Source organism: Neopsephotus bourkii, unplaced genomic scaffold (assembly GCF_033783945.1).
Source record: "Neopsephotus bourkii isolate Nb327-2 ecotype Australia unplaced genomic scaffold, CSIRO-AGI_Nbou_v1 NB_659, whole genome shotgun sequence".
NCBI classification, from domain to species: Eukaryota; Metazoa; Chordata; class Aves; order Psittaciformes; family Psittacidae; genus Neopsephotus; species Neopsephotus bourkii.
Genome location: NW_026901158.1, coordinates 2183773 through 2202557, shown reverse-complemented (window position 1 = coordinate 2202557; position 18785 = coordinate 2183773). Strand labels below are relative to the sequence as shown.

Sequence of the window (18785 nt, the reverse complement as noted above, 5' to 3'; positions counted from 1 at the left end):
TATTGGACACCACGAAATCAGCTTGCTCAGGGAGTGCTTTGCAGTTAACAACTTACTCTTAAGTTACAACAATCTTACTAACTCCATGTATTCCCTGAAATGAAGTACTAGGGAGCAGAAATGCTTCATGCTCATGTGAGACTGGAAGGGAGCACATGGAAATGTAAGGTGATTGGGGGTGACTGTGGGAATGGGTGATATCTGGGAAAGGGATGTGGGTGGCCAGCTTGCAGTGACGGAGCAATAAAGGCAAGTCATGGGGCTCTGGTAATGTTTGGAAGAGCAGGAGTTGATTTAGTAACTGCCAGTAATGACAGTTCCTCCAAGATCTCTCCTGTTTTTTTTTTCCCTGGATGGTTGCTTATCACCCCTTAAACAGAGGAGGAAAAACCCCAACCCCAAACTCCATCAGAATGTGTTTACTTCCCAGCTGTAGCACTCGCTCTTGCTGTGTCTTCATGTGCCGGAATTAAGTGCTGCTTAATGAAATTTTATTCCCTGTAATGGTATTTTAAATTACAAATGAGTCATGCCTTAATTGTGGTTGATAACAAGCTCGAAGTTTCTCCATACACATTATGCCTCTCAGTCATTTGTTTTTAGTTTCTGGAAACCTTTCCTGGCTTGTTAACATCTTGAACTTGAGAGTGTTGAACCCATCAAAATATTCTTAGTTTTGCAACCAAAATACAGAGTGTGTTTTCATCTGACAGTCAAAAGACTGTTCTTGAATGATTTCTGTTTAATACGAGCATTTAGAAAAGTAAGGAATGAATGGGTATTGCCAGATTGCTTCAAAACTTGTCTTCTATCTCTTTTTCAGTATCCTTTTGGCAGACGCTTGCCGTGTGATATCTATTGGCACGGGGTGTCATTTCATGACAATAATATATTCTCAGGTCAAGTCAACAAGTTTCCAGGTACCTTACTTCTGTTTCTAGTTTAAATAAATGCTTTAAAAATATGATTATTTTAACCATTCCTGTGCTTTGCTGTTTTTTGATGTGAATTATCTGCCTAAGCAGCTGATAGTATTTTCAGCATATTACTGGGTTTTGGTAGGTGATTTCTGCTTAGAGGGTAGGACTATCAGGATGGGTGTCTAACAATTTTTTATCTAAGATTTGTTTTGGAGAGAAAGTGTTTTTGATGAAAAGAATACTTCATAAGTATGAATTTAGGAAAAGTAAGTTTTGGGCTATAATTTGTGTGAAGTCTGTAATTATTGTCAGTTCTGTAGCATTGATAACTGTGTCTTTGGGTTTGGTTTTGATTCAAAGTGCAAAGAATCTGTTCTGTTTTATCCTCTGGCCTATCTCAGGGAGAAGCTCAAAGTTCCTCAAATGGATTTTTTAATATTGAAGAGTTCATGGCAGCCCTCGTTTGATGATGACTCTTCAACTTTTTTGAGCTCTTTTATTTATTTTTCCCTCTTGTTTAATCCCTGTTGAGATGTCTCTAAATGAGCTAAGAGCTTAGGTACCGACTTATCTAAGCCCTTTACTTCAGATTTAGTGCTGCTTTTTGTATGCTGTGAGAGTAAGAGCCCTCAGATACAGAAATTTATGCTTTTATTTACCCTTTCTCCTGTCTGTGAGAAGTTCACACTCAAGTAGTGGACAGTGTAGTTTTCTGGTGGTTTAAATCTGTGTTAGATGAATGTTACCCTCTGTGTATTCCGGCTTCTACCTGGTAAGCAAATGCCCTGCACAGCTGTCAAACCCAGTCCTGCAGAGCTAGACCTCATTCTCCGGAACGTTTCAAAGCTGCAGGAAAACAGCGAAGTTGGGCTCCTCACAACATCCTGTTCTTTCTGACATAGTTACTTAAATGAATGCAAAGTACACACAGAGTGGTTGGTTATATTTAAATGACATTTTTTGCCTGTTTCTGGAACGATAGCAGGCTAGGGCCATTGTTTTGGATTATGGTAAAGATAGTAGTTACTGTTTGACTAAAGCTTTCCCTCTGTTATTGTGTGCTGTATTTTTGATAATTGATTTTTTTTCTAATGTGATACAGTAATACCTATAACACGAAATATGGCAGGGGAATGGTCCAAATATTTTGTCAGCTTTTACCTTTTAAAAGCTTTTCAGCTTTGTTAAAGCAATGACTAGCATGCCTTACCAGTAGCATGAGTAAGAGTATAACAATTTACTTTTAGGATAAGGCTTCAGTGCAGGTTTTCCGTGGCTTTTAGACACTGTGTGTTCTTTTCCCAGGTATGACAGAGATGGTACGAAAAGTTACCCTGAGTCGGGCAGTGAGAACAATGCAGGATCTGTTTCCTCTTGAATATAACTTCTATCCTCGATCCTGGATTCTGCCAGAAGAACTTCCCCTCTTTGTGGATGAGGTAGATTGCTTTTCCTCTCAAAATAGTATGACTTGTTGGATGTTGTCACCATGGCATTCTTTACTTTTTCGTACCTACCAGGTTGTTTAAAGTCCCACTTGGGTGCTGGGGATGACATCTTCTATGTGAGATCAGACGTAGTTTGGATGAACTGCTTTTGATTGTTACATTCTGGAATAAACTTAATTACACACCTCTGCAATGCCAGAAGAGATCTCTCAATAGTAAATATGGTAGAACCATAAGCCCTTTCCCTGCATTTTCTACTGAGTTTAAAAGGGCTGAGGAAGCTGCAATGCAGTGTGTGGGGTGTGGTACTTCATCAGGTTCATTGTCACTGAAGTCTTTTTAGTCCATCAGGCCTGTTATATCCACATCCTTCAAAAGAGCATTTTGTACTGTGCTATGTTAAATACACTCGCACCTTCCTGAGCAATTGTTTGACTCTCTCACCAGACTGTAGTTGTGTTGTTTCAATATTCAGAATGTAATAAAATGCCATTCTTTTTTATCTGTTTTGAGAAGAATTGGTGCTGTGTGTTGGTGTTTGGTTGTTGCAGATATCTTTAAAAATATCATATATGTTTGTTTTAACCCTTTCTGACCCACCCAGTGCGTTCTTCTGTTCCACAGTACGCTCTGCTTGGAAAAGTGAGAGAAAAGGTATGGACCTTAATAGACTTCTGCAATGTGTGTTACTTTTCAGCTAATTACCATATCCACAATCCAATTAAATCCATGAACATCCTCTAATACATACTCTTCAAGTGTGCTGGGTCACTGCCATGGCACTGCCACTAATAGTAAAAAGCAACCAAATCCCAACAGTACTTCAGCCTTATTGCTTTAGAGGCAGGACGGGTTTGTAAAAGGAGGGTAAATTATCCAATCAATTTAGCAGTGACAGGTAAATAAGTGCAAATGACTTGGAAGTAAACTTTCAGAATGGTGCACTGGGGGTTCTGGTGATGGTTCTCCTGGGAATCATCCTGGTCTTGGTTGCGATGCACCGATGAGCTGATCATCGGTAGCAGCGTGGTCTGTACCTCCGGTTCCACGCACAGACCTGCACTCTGTCAGCAGGTGGCACTGCAAATAAATACTTTTCTCTGGTTGAACGGTTGCTGGAGTGAAAAATGATTCGTTTTTTGTTCCAAGAATAACAGATGTCCAGTAACACACTCCTAGGAGTTTCCTTTGCATATGTTCTTCCATCTGTGTTTGAGAAAAGCATAGTTCTTGTTATCAAACATATTTTATGTTGTAAGAGTTTATGTTCTACTTAACGCAAGTTTGTAATGTAACCCCTCCAAAACAAGAGAAACTACAAACCAGAACATTCCAAATCACTATGAACCATAAATAGTTCAGAACACTTTTCACTTGTTCCCTGAGCTATCAGTAGGAGCTCCCCAGTCTGTTGTGTTGTTTACTTGTTCATATGTAGGTTTGTTTGCTTTACAACCAAGGGACCTTAATGCTGCGGAAAACATCAGCTCTTGGAGACTGAATTTTCAGCTTATTCACAAATGAGTACAATACAGCATTGGCAGTGCCTGCATGTTAGACATAGCCCCATAGGAACTGGCATACACTTGACTGTGTGAATGTCGTGTACGTATTTCCCTGAGCACAAGATGATTTAGGCATCTCTGGTACTTCTGGAAGTAAAGCTCTATTGTCATGGGCTGCAGCTACTGTGTATGTATTCTAGATGTGTCATGCTCAAGTTAGTGTTGCTGTACCTTCACTATTACTAGTATTCATGTCCTTTGGGGCACAGTTAATTACTGAAAATAAATTCTCTGTCAGTGTAGGTGTAGCTTAGACACGAGAAGATGGGTTGGTGCTGTCTGTGGTATAGGATTTTGTCCCAAAGGGCTGGGCTGAGACATGAACACCTGGAGGCTTTGCCTAGAAAAGAAATGCCAACCGAAAGATTAAACTCTTGAGACCTTGAATTTCACTGCCTCCTCCTGAAGCACCGTAACATTTCAAAACTACTTCTCTCTCCAATATTCTTACTGTGTCTCACTTCTGTAAACAGGATCATGAACTGTTAGCATACATTTGTATCAATAACTAATCAAATGCTCTTGGCTTTCCCCACTTTCCTGTAAATCCAGGTGGGTAATGTTATGGCTAATCTAATACTAATCTTCAGTACATTAAAAGCCAGTAGTTGATGAGAAAGCTGTGCTTTTGAGCTTGTGGATGACCTTCATTCGGGAAATACCAACAAAATGGTAGTTCACTTAGTAGCGTTTGTATTGGAACGAAATGGTGATTAATTTGTATTGGAATGAAATGGTGATAGGTGTTTTTCATTATTCACCTATTTTTTACCTTCTAAACCATTTTACACTAACATTTCAGCATAACTGAAGGTGCATTACAAGTAAGCAAATTGGTCAGGTGCTATGGTTACCACCCCTTCACTACCAGAGATGAATCTGTTGGAATCTGTGTGCTAAAAACTTATTTCTAATAAAGCAGCTAGCTTGGGATTCAAAGCAGGGCCTTTACTGCTCTCATACTGCCTTCTTTGTGTTGTCTGTGAATATGATGAATAGGCCTAATATGATCAATTTTTAATAAGAATCTAATTTGGACAGTCTAATTTCCAGCACAGCATATTTTTGGTGGTTTAATCAGGTTTTCAGCTTTTGGATACCTCTTAGGCATTGATATGAATATTCTAGTCTTTGTGCTGTCAAATCTGATTGCCCATTGTATGCATGCTTTTCAGAACACTGTGTGCATTCAGCCTGTGTTTCCTCACCAAAGGCAAACCTGCAGCTGGATCAGATTTTCATGCCCTTAGACATCATACTTCCCGCTTGCTGTTGACTGTAAACTGTTAATGTGCTTTTAAAGATAATTTCCTTCTGTCAAGCTCAGTACACAGAAATACCTCATTTTGTATGAACTAATTTTCTTATATGACTGAATTCTCTATATCTGGAGAAGCTTCCTCATAATGAGACCTTGAAAGAATATAGTTGAGGAGATTGTGGAGAATTTGAAGGTAACTGTCAGAAATTTCCTTGAAGATGAAGAAACCATCTGCTTTCTTCAAGACAGTCAGTCTGCTCAAACCCAAACTGACTCTGGGTTACTGGTACCCATTTCCCCAGTGTTCTGTGTTCATCTGCCATGTGTAAGGTTTGGACTTAACCTGGACTAGAAAATGATGGAGAAAATGATTTCCTTTCCAGCTAAGTGGAAAGAGTTAAGTATGAGTTCTGTGAGACCAGGGATTGTTAAGCCGCAGTGCTTCAAAAGCAGGTTGCTGTTGCATCTGTAACAATAGTTCCCAGAAAGCTTTATCTCTTTTGAAAAGGTGCTGCTGTAGCAGAGCAGAAGTAGCCTGAGGCGTGAACAGCAGACGTGAGAATGGGAGGCAGATTGCCCTGGCTGGTTTCATAGAGGTTCTTTATTACTTTCTGCCCTCATAGACCATGATTGGCACTTCATGCATACAACTAGAGTCATAGTAGGGTATGTTTAGTCATGGAGGTTTAAGATTAAATAAGTATCTTTCTGAGATGCTGACTTTAACAGCCAGAGAAGCTCCTCAAGTATGCAGAGAAATGTCAAGTCAAGGGAATGTTATTTTGCAGTGGTAAAAAGACTTAAGGCATAAATCCTGCTATCCTTGTTTGCGCATCTGGATCTGCTAATCTACTTGGATCTATTTATCCACATGCAGTTTATGTAGCCTGACCTCCACTGTGGCGTTTGATCCCTCAAAGTGACCTGTTGTGAAGAAGGATCTTTCACTGAGTTAGTGTGACGTTGGCAAACATGGCAAAAATCCTAGTCTAAATAATTAATCTTGAATTTCTGTTGTAGTTAATAGGCTTTTAGCAGTGTGATTCTCAATGAAATAAGTAACTGAATAGGATGGAGCCAGAAGTCCTTCAGGCCTTGGGAATGTTGTGGCTGGCAGAGCTCTCGTGTGGGTTTGTAGCCTGATGTAGTGCAGCAGAAGGTGCTGTCTGAAAATCACCATGATCTCACTGGTGCTCAGCTTCATTCTGCGGGGCCAGGGCTGATAGTGGCAATTGATTGGTTTTTTTCTTTGTGAGCTTGTATCCTCAGGCTTCTTAAAGTCAATCTCAGTTGTTGCTGGCAAGCCTCAGGCTTGTGTAAAATCAGATCACCGCTGCCGTTCAGCAGTGTCTGGCTGAATAGAGAGAATAGCAGCTGCAGGTCTGGTGCTGTAAAACATGTGAATGCAAGAAAAGAGTGATCTTTACTGTGACATTCCTCCATTTTGAAAAGAACAGATTTTAAGTGCTTTATTCTTCCAAATCCCATGAGTAGCTGATAAATGTGTTAGCCTGTCTCCTACGTTTTCTGTAGCTGCGTTCTTTGTTAGGGCTCCCTTTCAGTGCTGTAGGGCAGTTAGGTTCTGACAAACCCCAGATACTTCCCCATCACTCTTACTGTAATTTCTGTCAGTGAACCATTTAAACCTTTTCCCTCATATGTCCCAAGAATCTAGGGCACAGTATGGGAAAAAAACCTTAAGATATGGGTATAATGGCTTATACTGTACTCATGGATATCACAAAACACCAAGAGAATTGGATAGATGAATACTGAGGTCCACGCTGCTGTAAACAACACAGAAATAGGTCACAGAGTCCTCCAGTGACATTCTTACAGAGTATTAAAGCTGACTTTAACAAACAGAGCTCTTTCAATGCAAGGTGCTACAAACAATGGAAAGAAACTGATCCTGAAAGCTACTGGTTTGCTGACCTTTTTCTTCCTCTTTTTTTTTTCCTCTTTTCTCCTTTTTCATGCTGTTTCTGTGTCTTGGTGACCTTTATACCCGTGCTCACAGAGTGTTAGTAGGTGTCAAAATTTCTTATCTCCTATTGCCTTTCTAGTGGGAGCATCTCCCATCACCCATGTGTAGTAAGTTCAATTGGTAATGTATTTCTTCTGGGGAAAAAAAACATTTCTGGAATTATTCTGTTAATTTTACTTGTTAGCAGTGATGAGTGACATAGCTCTTTAAGAGATCTGTGAACTGGAAGCATTTCTCTGTGCAAGAGGTACACAGCATTTCAGTGTGTATATTGGTATGTAACATTAAAATGTTCCTGGTGTAGTTTATACAATGGCTTGTTAAATAAAATGACCTTTTATCTGTACTACTAATTCCCTACTCATGATTTTTGGTTTGTCTCTGTCTGTGTCAGCGCTGTTTATCCTCTGCCTTTTTTTCCACAGTGTTTACTTGCTGTAGTTATGTGATCGTGTTATTTTTGTTTATTTGTGTTTATAAATGCAATTTGTTGGTTTTCATCAGCCCTTTTCCCCTTCCTCAGTTGATGTCTTTCAGTGTAATCCTTTTCCTTCTAGGTTCGTATGATGAAAGACAGCGATCCATCCTGGAAGCCCACTTTTATTGTAAAACCTGATGGAGGGTGCCAGGGGGATGGAATCTACCTCATTAAAGACCCAAGTGACATCAGGCAGACAGGGAGCATCCAGAGCCGGCCAGCTGTGGTCCAGGAGTACATCTGCAAACCACTGCTCGTTGACAAACTGAAGTTTGATATTCGTCTTTATGTCTTACTGAAATCTTTAGAACCCTTAGAGATTTACATAGCCAAAGATGGACTTTCTAGATTCTGTACAGAGCCCTACCAAGAACCCACACTAAAAAATTTGCACCAGGTTTTTATGCATTTAACCAACTACTCACTAAATATCCATAGTGGGAATTTCATCCATTCTGACAGTGTGAACACTGGCAGCAAGAGGACTTTTTCCAGCATTCTATGCAGGCTGTCTTCCAGAGGAGCTGATGTCAAAAAGCTGTGGTCAGATATAATTTCACTGGTGATTAAAACAATTATTGCACTGACACCAGAACTAAAAGTTTACTATCAGTCTGACATACCAGCAGGAAAGCCTGGGCCAACTTGCTTCCAGGTAGGTTGGAATTACTGCCAGGAATGCTGCTGTTTCTATGCATGGATTAATTTTCTGGATGTTTAATTTCTTCTCTAGTTATGCTGATCACTGGTTGGGTGTACTGAGTAGCATTGCATGAGCTCAGAGCTAAAGTTTTCCTCACCTCCAGGTTTTACCTTACAAATCTCAATCTCCTGACCTGTGTTACTATTAGGCATAAACATATATGGAGAATTTTCAATGGGTATCAATCGTTAGTAGCAGTAGTCACTTGTTTCCATCTTTTAGATGTTGTAACTATGAAGCTTTGGAGCTTCCTAATGGCTGCTAAGATGATTGCAGTTTTAAGACCCACTTGTCACAGGTGCTGAGGTTCCATGTTGACAGATTCTGAGATGGGAGTAGCATGAAAGTAGCCATTAATATTGAAGGCAAGTGGCTTCAGGAATTGTTCAGCAATTTGGCATGTTTCCTTGTTATTTCTCTTTTGCCCCTCAAGTGTTTCTTCTGATCATTGACATATGGATGACCATTGCATTCTCTAGAAAAGGACTGAGTAGAACTGAAGTAACACATTGCTTGTTATGCACAGATTTTAGGGTTTGACATTCTCCTGATGAAAAACTTGAAGCCGATGTTACTTGAAGTAAATGCAAACCCCAGCATGAGAATAGAACATGAGCAAGAGGTAAGACCTCTCAAATTGACAGTGATATTGGAATGAAACTGTTTAGATTTGGTTTGCTGGTCTTTTTTCCTTGTTTGAAAGATGAAAGCTGTCTACTAATATGAAACTGCCAAGGTTCTCTGTAATTTTCTGCTTTGAAATCATTGCTAATCTTATACACTAGAAATATGACTTACTGGAATTGTGAAAGCTCTCCATCATCTTTGTCATGAATACATTTATTCATCATCCCCTGCAGTTGGCTTAATTGTGTTTAGGGGATTGCTAATCATTTTTTTCATGTTTGTATACACAATATAAATGGTAACATTGGCAGGAATCTGTTTCTTAATACTTCAGTTTACTAGAGAAAATTGCCAAAAAATGTTGTAATATCATACTGAAAATATGAAGGTATTTGTGTATCCTGTAAGAAGTATTTTGTTGTCAATCACTGTGTATTTAAAACATACATGACATGCATGAAGTTTGAGGAAATGTGGAGTAAATAATCTTCAGGTCTGTGCCAAGTAATTGCATCCCTTTGTAATTGAAAGCTTTCTCCTGGAGTCTTTGAAAACGTCCCAAGCCCCGTTGATGAAGAAGTGAAAGTAGCTGTTATCAGAGACACTCTTCGTCTGATGGACCCTCAGAATAAAAAGAGAAAAGATATCCAGTAAGTGTGTTGACCTTGAGTTATTTTGTATCAGTACTTTGTAGTAGTTGTAAAAGTGAACTGTTTTCACCCAGTTATGTCAGTTTATCCAGGATGATGAGTTCCCGCTGTCTGTGTGACTCCTGCATCCACAGTGGTAACTCTTGTAGAAAAGCTTGTAGAACATGGATTTGGTGGCATGGTGCACAAAGAGTATTTGGGTTTGTGGATCTGCCAAGGGAAGGTCAGGGAAGGAAAACAGTTTGTTGTACTCTGTGTTTAGTAGCAGCAAGTTCACCAAATGGGGGTCTCACAGGTTGGCTCTGATCACTTCATGTGCTGCTTTTAGAGCACTGGTGGAAGTGTGCAGGGAGCCATGCAGGTACTCAAGGAATTGAAAATGTCCACAAACTGGTAGTAAATTAGGGTTTATCAGTTCCCTTAGAATATCTTACCTTTGCTTCAGAACTGGTGCAAACAAGTTAGTAACTCAGATTTATTTACTTGTACTTTTGCTTGAGGCCTCTTTTTCATTCCGAAGTTATGAGATGTAAATTTTGTGTGTTAATTTGCTTGAAAGTCACCAATTACTCTGAATGAATTGCCCCACTGGAGCTGAAGAGTATAAATATTGTATTTAGAAATTGCTTGCTTGATCTGCGATAATAAATATAGTCAAATCTATGATCTAGAAATGAGAGGAACTGCCTGGAGCGGCTTGCACAGCAGTGCTTGTGGTGGGGATCAGGCTGAGAGAAAGAGTGTCTTCTTTTTTGATGAAATACCTTGTTTTAAGCAGTTCCTTGGAGATATGAAAAGGAGATTTCTTTTTTTTTCCCATAGAAATTCTTGCTTATAGGCCTGCCTTCATACTAAATATTGACCTTGTTCTTTTCTTGGTGCTTAGTGGCAACCTTAAGTACGTTATTCATGTTCTGTAATGATTTCAAGCACAAACCTGCTGTCCTTTTGCAGACAGAGTCCCATGAAGAAGACATGACTGATACTACTTAAAAAAATCTTTATTATTGTAGTAATATTATAAGATCAAACAATTCTTTCAGAGGCAGTGCCACACAGAGAGGTTGCTGTGGTCAGTGTACAGAATATCTTGCAAAGCGATCTGTACTGTGTGTGGCCTGTACTTAACCTTCACCTGTAAGATCCCTTCAGTGCATGGAGCTGAAAAAAGATCATTTTTAACCTGTAATTATGTAACTAGTCATGTCTTTTTTCATGCTGAAGCTATGTCTGGCATTCATTAGCTAAATATTAGATAGGGAATAAAGGAAAATGATAACTACAAATAAATTCCTGGAGAACGCTGGTGTGTGTGGAACGCTTATTCCACTGAGGGTTCTTCTCTGATACATTTCGCGTCCTCAATAATTTATAACAGGATTAGTGCATGATGAGAGAAACTGTTGGCTGGTCACAAGAAGAATTCATCAATGGTGCAGCTTTTTTTGAGGATAATCTGGTTAATAGAGCACCTTGTTGATGAATATCTATATGTCTTCACCGTAAGTCCTGTTTCTTGCTGTGAAGGGCAATCTTCTGATAATGTTTTGTGTGGATATACAGGAACTCATGGGTGACAACTGCCCCCCCTTCAGGTGAGAGTTACCCCTTCTACTCCCAAGTAACTATTCATTGAACTATTCATGATGGTGCCTGCAACTTTGGGAGAGACATGATCTTACTGTGAGCTTCATGTAAAGGACCTCCTGATCACCTATGGTGATTTGCATCAAAGACAGGAACTGAGCACCGGTTGCTTTTGCCTTGCCTTCAGCAAAGGTTTTGCAGTGCTTTTGCTTTGTGTCCCACCTCTTGCTTGTTTTGGTGCATTTCAGCCAGTTCTGATGTGTGCTCCCACATTCCGTCTCCAAACACTCCTACAGGTAACTGCAGATAAATGGCATCATTTCTCTGTCTGCAGGCCAAAGATAATAACTAAATAATTGGCTAGAGATTGAATGCTGGACACTAGTTCACCTACCCATTGTAATCTTTCTGCTGATCTAATTGTGCCTGCCAGCAGGGAAAGCAAAATTTGGCCTATTAATAGCAAAGAAATCAGAAAGAATTCCTGTTTTGACAGCTGACCAGCAGCAAACATTGCAGACTCCAGTTTTGATGCTCATTAAGTAATGGACATTAATCTAAGTAAAGTTTTAATGATATCTATAGCACTGGGTTTGAACACACAGGGGAAATACTGTGAAGTCTGAGCTGCATCTCAGGTAAACATTCTGCTGTGGAGATGGATTTGATTTCCCTCTAATTATCTCCCAGATTAAAATAAATGAAGCATCTAAATGAAAGCGAGTTTCAGGAGTCATCCTCAAGTACTTCATTATCAGGAAAGATTAATAGCTCAGAAATATTCTTAGTTTCATTTTTCCTCATCTTTATGCAGTTTTGATTGTTTTTTCTTCCTTCCTTTCATGCGATGTGTAATTGTGAAAGAAAGTTAAGTTGAATAAGACCAGTTTATTGTGCCATACATAACTCTCGGTTTTTAGAACACAATTCCAGTCTCTACATGCCCCAACCACTAGTAATTTCCTTTAGTCACTGAAAATCTCCAGTGATACATGTTCAACTGAAGATACTTGAATATACTTAGCGGCTGTTGTTCCACATATGAATGATCTTTTCTTAGTTGTAAGTATTTGCCCAGGCCATTTAAGTACTGAGGTGTATGTGGCTAGTATTGTGTGCATGTAACATGGTTAAACAGAAACTTTAAATTCATGCAAAGATTTTGATTTTATTTTTAAATGGAGGAAGTATTTTCTATTGTAGAGATGAGGGAAGCTTTTGTGGTTTTCCATGATGCAAAGAAGATAAGGAGTTAAGGTAGGATAAAAAGTGACCTAGGCACGTGTGACGCTTTTGGGAGGGATCCTGAAGGCAGCAGTTATCCTGATGAGCATTGATGTCCTGCTTTGCTGCATTAATTTCCTTGTTGCTTCCAAAGCCTTTACGTTGGCCTGATTTTAGCCAAAGTCTGATGACAGCAGAGTTCCAAGCAGCTATTAATAGGGAGCTCTGGAGCCAGGCACTGCTCTGCAGGGTGAAGATGTACGTCAACAGCTTGGAGCCCGCAAGAGGAATCTGAAAGCGGCCCTGCGGGTTACTTTGTTAGCCTGTTTTCAAGCCATTCTGTTACCCAGAGGGTGAGTGGTGCCTGGCTCTGCCTGCCCAAGCAGAGCCTGGGTAACCCTTTGGAATGAAAAGAGGCAGCTCATCAACTACATGGTGGGTGTTTTGTTTGGTTGTTTTGCTCTTTATAAAAGAAACAAGAAATCAGCTGAAGATGGATGGTTATAAAAAGAAATGTAGAGCCCTCTTTGCCCTAGCTTTGGTTTCTAGACTTGTCCTATTATCCTTAGGCATCCTGAATTTGGAACTCCAATTTCACTCATAATTAAGCAATTAAAGCAATAACTAATTTGGAAGATACCTACTCTTTGCTTTTGTTTGTTTGGCAGTGCTGTTGTCATGGATTGTAAGCCTTGAGCAGATCATTGCAATCATCCATGCTGATGACACGCTGGAACAAGCACAGTCATTTGTGGCCGAGCTGTTTTCTTGGAAGGATGGAATTTTAAGCTCTGTAATTCTGTAAATATTGCCAAACAAACCTTACTTTATTCTAGCATCACTACAGAGTGAATTCAGGGGGTAGTGATGGTCACTGGTCTTGATTTCTGTTGTGAACATCTGCCACTGCTCATTTCAGAGTTATCCTGGTGGTTTTTCCATCTTAGATTGGGATTTTTTCAATCTTTTGGTTCAAATTTATGATCTAGTGGAGACTTTCAGCACTGCATTTGCCAGCTGGTCACTGCAGCATCAGGAGGGAGCTTTCCTCCTTGAATGAGAAATGTAATGTAGAAAAAGGAAGGCAGGGAATGTAGTTTCTTTTTACTTAACACATTCAAAGCATCATTTATAGCAGGGGTGGCACATGTTCCTTCACAGGATCACGGTATGCATTCAGCGTCCTCAGAAATCTTGGCTACACCCAGCTTGAAGAGTGAAATCCCTGTCACAACTAGTATAGTGTAAGGGTCTGAAATGTGTTTCTTAACGTTCGTACAGAGGGACTGGTATGAGACTTCCAAGTAACTATTTTCCTCAAATTTAACATGTTAAAGTAGCAGCTTCTTTAGATGTCTCCTGCTGTGCTTCTGACCAGTGGGTCTAACCTTGCCTGTTAAACTGCAAGAGGAATGTGGGTCTTAAGCTTGTATAGGATTAAATTTGCTCTGGCTTTACTTCTTGTAGCGGAGTGCTGTTCACAGCCTGCTGAAGGTGGGAGGAGGCTTCAGCTAAAGGAAATGTGCACGATTAAATGAGTGGTCTAATGACACCGAACAACATTTAAAGTAAATCAAGGTTACTTATGTAAACAGCAGTTTAATTAAGATAATCAGTGATGCAAATCATTGTTGATGTTGCACCTCCAGCAGAAAATCCATTTTGAAAGGCTTCACAAACTTTTGGGTTTCTGTGCCTGATTTTTGACTCGTTATAGCAGTAAAAGGTTTTAGTTTTGGTATTTAATTATTAGAAATTAATTCCTTTAAAAATTCCATTAGATTTGAGGAGCAAAAAGGAATCTCAGTCTTGTATGCAAATACTGTATGTTCTCCACTGGATGGTAGATGTAAAGTGTTTGACTGGTGGTATAATTGCAAGGCGTGAGTATCATTTGGAGCGGGTCTGCTCTAAATGTCTTAGGAAGATCATTTATATCATCTCATCAATGCTAATGACCTGCTTTCCTGTGAGGAATGTTTGCACCCGAGTTTATTTATCGCTGGATTAATTAGCATTGTAAGAGACTTCTTTGTATTTGTGCTGCTGTTGTTTATTCTGTGCCCCAGTGTGATCTCTTGCATTCACATGCCTAATTTCTTACGTATTTCAAGACAGAAAGTAAGCATTTCTTTCTTTTGACAAAGAAAGCATAGTATTGTGACATGCTTGTCATTAGAAATACGAGTTGCTCACAGAATAAAATCTGCTTTTTACTTGCTGGAGATGAAGAAGCTGCAGCCCTCTAAGTGATAGAATGACTTTTATTCAGTGCTGAAATAGCCATTGACAGAAGAAAGAATTGAAACACTTTGGAAATGAAATGTAATTTAATCTATGGCTATTACAAAACCAATCAAGTCATTGTGCCCGCAAAACTGAGTGCTTTTGGTTTATTACCTGTTACGGCATTCCGTTTCATTGCTTATCTTTCCTTGGGTGCTATTCGCTGTACAGATCGCTTCTCTATTTGAAGTCAGCCTTGAAATTTATGATATTCTGATTATTTTTTCCTTCTGTTAAATATATGTCAGGTACAATTCTCTTCTGTGGCATCCGTGGCTCTCGCAGATGTCGAGTGTGATTAACTCATTCCCTGAGCAGGAAGAACCCCAATGTGGTGTCTCTCAGAGTTTTGCAAGATCAGCAGCCAAACACTGGCGAGTGTCACTCTGTTCAGAGAGCACCCTGTAAATATTAATGTATGTCACTTTGACTCTTTATCTCCAAGTGTTATGTAGTTAGGAAGAAATTCCAGTCAAGGGTTTGTAGAACTTGCTTCCCAAGAGATCTTACTCTTTTCTTGCACAGAAACGAGATGGTTCCTTTTTTCTTGCACAGGAACGAGATGGTTCCTTTTTTCTACTGCGTGGATTCTTCATTTCTTGCTATTGAGAAGCAATTTTGTACTTTCTTAAAGGTCGGGGTTAGGGTTCTTCTCTTAAAGAAGGGGAAAAAAGTTAGGAAATAACCTGTGCAGCTGTACTTCATTTAGTTTCCAGAGATTTTTTTTATTCAATTTCATAACCTCCCCTGATGTTTGCGTCATGTTTAATGGAAATAGGAAAATATACTTTGCAAAGATGTCTCGAGTGTATGATTATCCTGGATTTTGATGATGATAAAGTCATTCTTGCCATTGATTACTGTGTTTATCTCACTATACATATTCTAAGGTTATGGTTGTGTGACAGGGGTTATTTAAGAGAGTCAGAAATTCAGTGCACAAATGCATGGAGAGACTGAACGGGAGAACATTGCTGTTACAGCTATTGCTGATCAGAAAATAATGTTGTAATGTATCTTTGTTTCTGCTTCTGTGTGTAACTGTACTATATTCCACGGGGATTCATTTCTCAGGGTTGTCAGTGCTTTTTGCATTATACAGGCTGTTTAGTGCTTATAAAAATAAGCACGCACTAAAGCTGGCTGTGGTAGTATCAGTATTTTGGTTTCCATTTGCTAATTGACTTTATGAGCTGACTGCTACAGCTTTAGGTTGATTCCTGTATCCCTTTGCTCTCACTTGGAAGTCTGGTCAGGTTTTCAGCTATTCAAATGCTTCTCAAGCACCACCTCTTCATTCCAAGCCTTATTTCTGCCTGGGAGTGTATAAACTCATATGTGTGGCTTTCTTGAGATTGATCTTCCTGCTGTGGTTCATTTTGGAGGCTGACACAATTTTTTTCTCCATCAGTCAAAATGACCCAGCATTCATATTCAGGATCATTTTGCCAGAGCCTTTTGAAAGCACATTGAATTAGACCTTTCTCTATCCTAGAGGGCTTTTTGGTTTATTCCTTCATCAGGCAGTCTGCCAACTTTAGAATCAATTCTTGTCTGTTACATTAGCCCATGCGGCTTTTGATGAGTTAGACATGTGAGGGAGACTTTTAAATGTGATGTTTCTCAATGTAACTTCAGTTCAGTTTATTGAAATGTTTGTTTTTCTGTAGTTGGAGAGTATTTATTTCTACTGCTATTTCTCATCCTGCTCAAGAACTAGCTTCAGCTACTCCGTTGAGTTCTGTGAAGCAAATGGTATAGGTGCCTTGATCTTTGCTCTCTGTTCTTGCTTTTCCAATTACCTGCTTTATCCTTCAGAGCTTTTAACCTTACTTGTATTGATTCGACAGGCCCAGTTGGAAGATCTACCAACTACAACGTGGGATGTCCCTCCATGAAGGGAAAGGAAGGATGTGGTAGTGCTTGACTCACGGAACAGATCTATGTTGGTTTTAAGAGCCACTTACAGGAGAGTGCCAAAAGAGTGTTTAATACAACAGAAAATAAGAGTACAGGGTGCAGAACAGTATCAAATAATTTGAATGTGCTGTGTGGCAGCAGTCCTAACATGGAAAACAAAATCTGCTGATAGGAAGGTCAGATCTTTTAGTTTATAAGTAGCTTGTAATCTGGAATGTTTTAATTGACTACTAATGCATAAATACATGAGCAATAATAATGTTTCTTCAGAAATAGCTAGCACCATATCCCTACATAAATACAGCAGGAATTCAGTAATTCACTTCAACGTTTATCAAACCATTACAGGGGAAGTTGGTTTTGTGAAAATACCTCTGGACTAGGACATAAAAGATGCAATTTCTATTCCTGATTCAGGCAGTTTTACTCAGTGACCTTTAGACAAAATATCTTCCTCCTGTTACCATTTTCATTCTGTGAAAAGAGGAGGATGTCTTGCTTCTCCCATGCACTGCCAGTCTTTCTAAGCTAATAGCATTCAGGGTATGGCCTGTTGGTAGTGTATGAGGTCAGTTTATGTATTGTTGATATATAAAAATATTACAGAAAAGCTTCACTTTTCCTCTCTGGAAGACTCGAGGTCTGATGCTGTGTTCTTCAGTAAATATTCCTGGTGATTGCTAAGGTTTGCAAAGCATTCTTCACCTTTTGCCAACCTGATTGTCATTATTGAGCTCTTTATCTTTTGCTCTCTCCCATACAGTGTGTAGAGCCATTGCATTTCCTATACAACATAGGATATATATGGTGCATGGTGTGCTCTTTAAATATATGGTATGTTAGGATTTTAAAAGGGATTTTTCTTAGTGTCATTCTTTGGTGTTATTTTCATCTTCTCATTTTTACAGCCCTTTGCTAATAAAATGGAGAGCTCACGGGATATCATTGGGATGCACACAAACGTGGCACTAAATGACCCCATGCTCAAAGCAGATTAATGTACAATTATCCCGTTTTGTTATCCACAGCCCAGTTTTGCAGGATGGTCTGTGTTTGCTCGTATATTGTATTCTAAGCACCAACATCTTGAATGTAAAGACTGTATTTTAACTTCCACATAAAGAGTGAATTCAGTCTTATTTTGCATCTCTTGAAATGACCCATATTAAGGGACAGCTGGAAGTGCTTACAATGTACTCCGCAAGGAAGTTGATGACAGCACCAGGTTATTTAAAAGTGTTAATTGATATGGGCTGAATAATTTTTAAAGGTTTCATTTTCAGCCCTGTGAAATGAATTGGTCCAAAGCAGCCGTTGCTTCTGCAGTAACTGGTCTTATGTTACCACATTACCAAAGGAGAGTAGTTTGTCCAATTAGGCTTGAATCGCCATGTTTGGAGATGCAGTTAATGTAATTACACTTCTATTGGCACCTCTTTCTTTCTGCTCTTTAAGAATTCTAGTGAGCAGTAGAGGAAGGATTGGAAATAAACTGAGGAATGTGACCTGTCAAGAGTGTTTCCATAAAATCTGAACTTTCCAAACATCCTAATATATAAAAGCGTGCTGTAGCAATTGCATCTCTTAGAATGTAATGCTATGTGAATACCTGTGTTGATCATTAAGAAGTCTTTCTGCTTTTTTTTCTTCTTAGGATCACTGAATGAAAACCTTTGTGGTAAAGTCCAGCAACAAGGAAGGTTTTATCAGAATATGTCACTTTCCTCAAGTCTTTGTAGTGCAGCTGCAAAAGTTGCTGTAATCTTCAAGGTTTGCTCTAGGAGAAAGGACGTCAGGAATAAAGTGGGGTAGCTGCTTAGTCTCCTTCCAAACGGCATAAAAATGAATGTGCAGGCAGTGAGTTTAAATACATCCTTGAATTCAGTTATTTAATAGAGATTGTAAGTAAGTCTGACTGGTAACAGAGTCTGCTGTAAGGCACGCTGTATTTTGCATCCCTCATAGCCAGCAGCAATGACTGGGGGAAGAGGCTTCACCGAGCTGCAATACAAAGGCTTTGTGGCACTGGCATCTGATCAAGCCTCCTTCTGTATCTGACAGCATAAATGTTGGAGCTCTTTTGGTGTGTGCTCCTCCTTTGACTTTATTCTAACTGAGTAAGTTCCTTT

The 18785-nt window shown here is 39.4% G+C and overlaps 1 protein-coding gene across 11 annotated transcripts in view; it reads left to right on the top strand.

Annotated features, from left to right (window-relative positions):
• Nucleotides 1–18785, top strand: part of TTLL11 (tubulin tyrosine ligase like 11) — a 61267-nt gene that overhangs the window by 5934 nt on the left and 36548 nt on the right. For 9 of the 11 annotated variants that reach the window (XR_009725296.1, XR_009725295.1, XR_009725298.1 and 6 more), the window contains exons 2-6: nucleotides 824–920; nucleotides 2226–2359; nucleotides 7739–8314; nucleotides 8889–8984; nucleotides 9521–9639. Coding sequence is in view for 7 of the 11 variants with exons in the window: in XM_061352524.1 (XP_061208508.1) it covers nucleotides 824–920; nucleotides 2226–2359; nucleotides 7739–8314; nucleotides 8889–8984; nucleotides 9521–9639 (1022 nt within the window). In the remaining 4 variants the exon portion in view is untranslated. Of the gene's footprint in view, nucleotides 1–823; nucleotides 921–2222; nucleotides 2360–7718; nucleotides 8315–8888; nucleotides 8985–9520; nucleotides 9640–18785 lie in introns of those variants that run through there. The other 2 variants (XM_061352525.1, XM_061352526.1) reach the window with 2 other exon arrangements.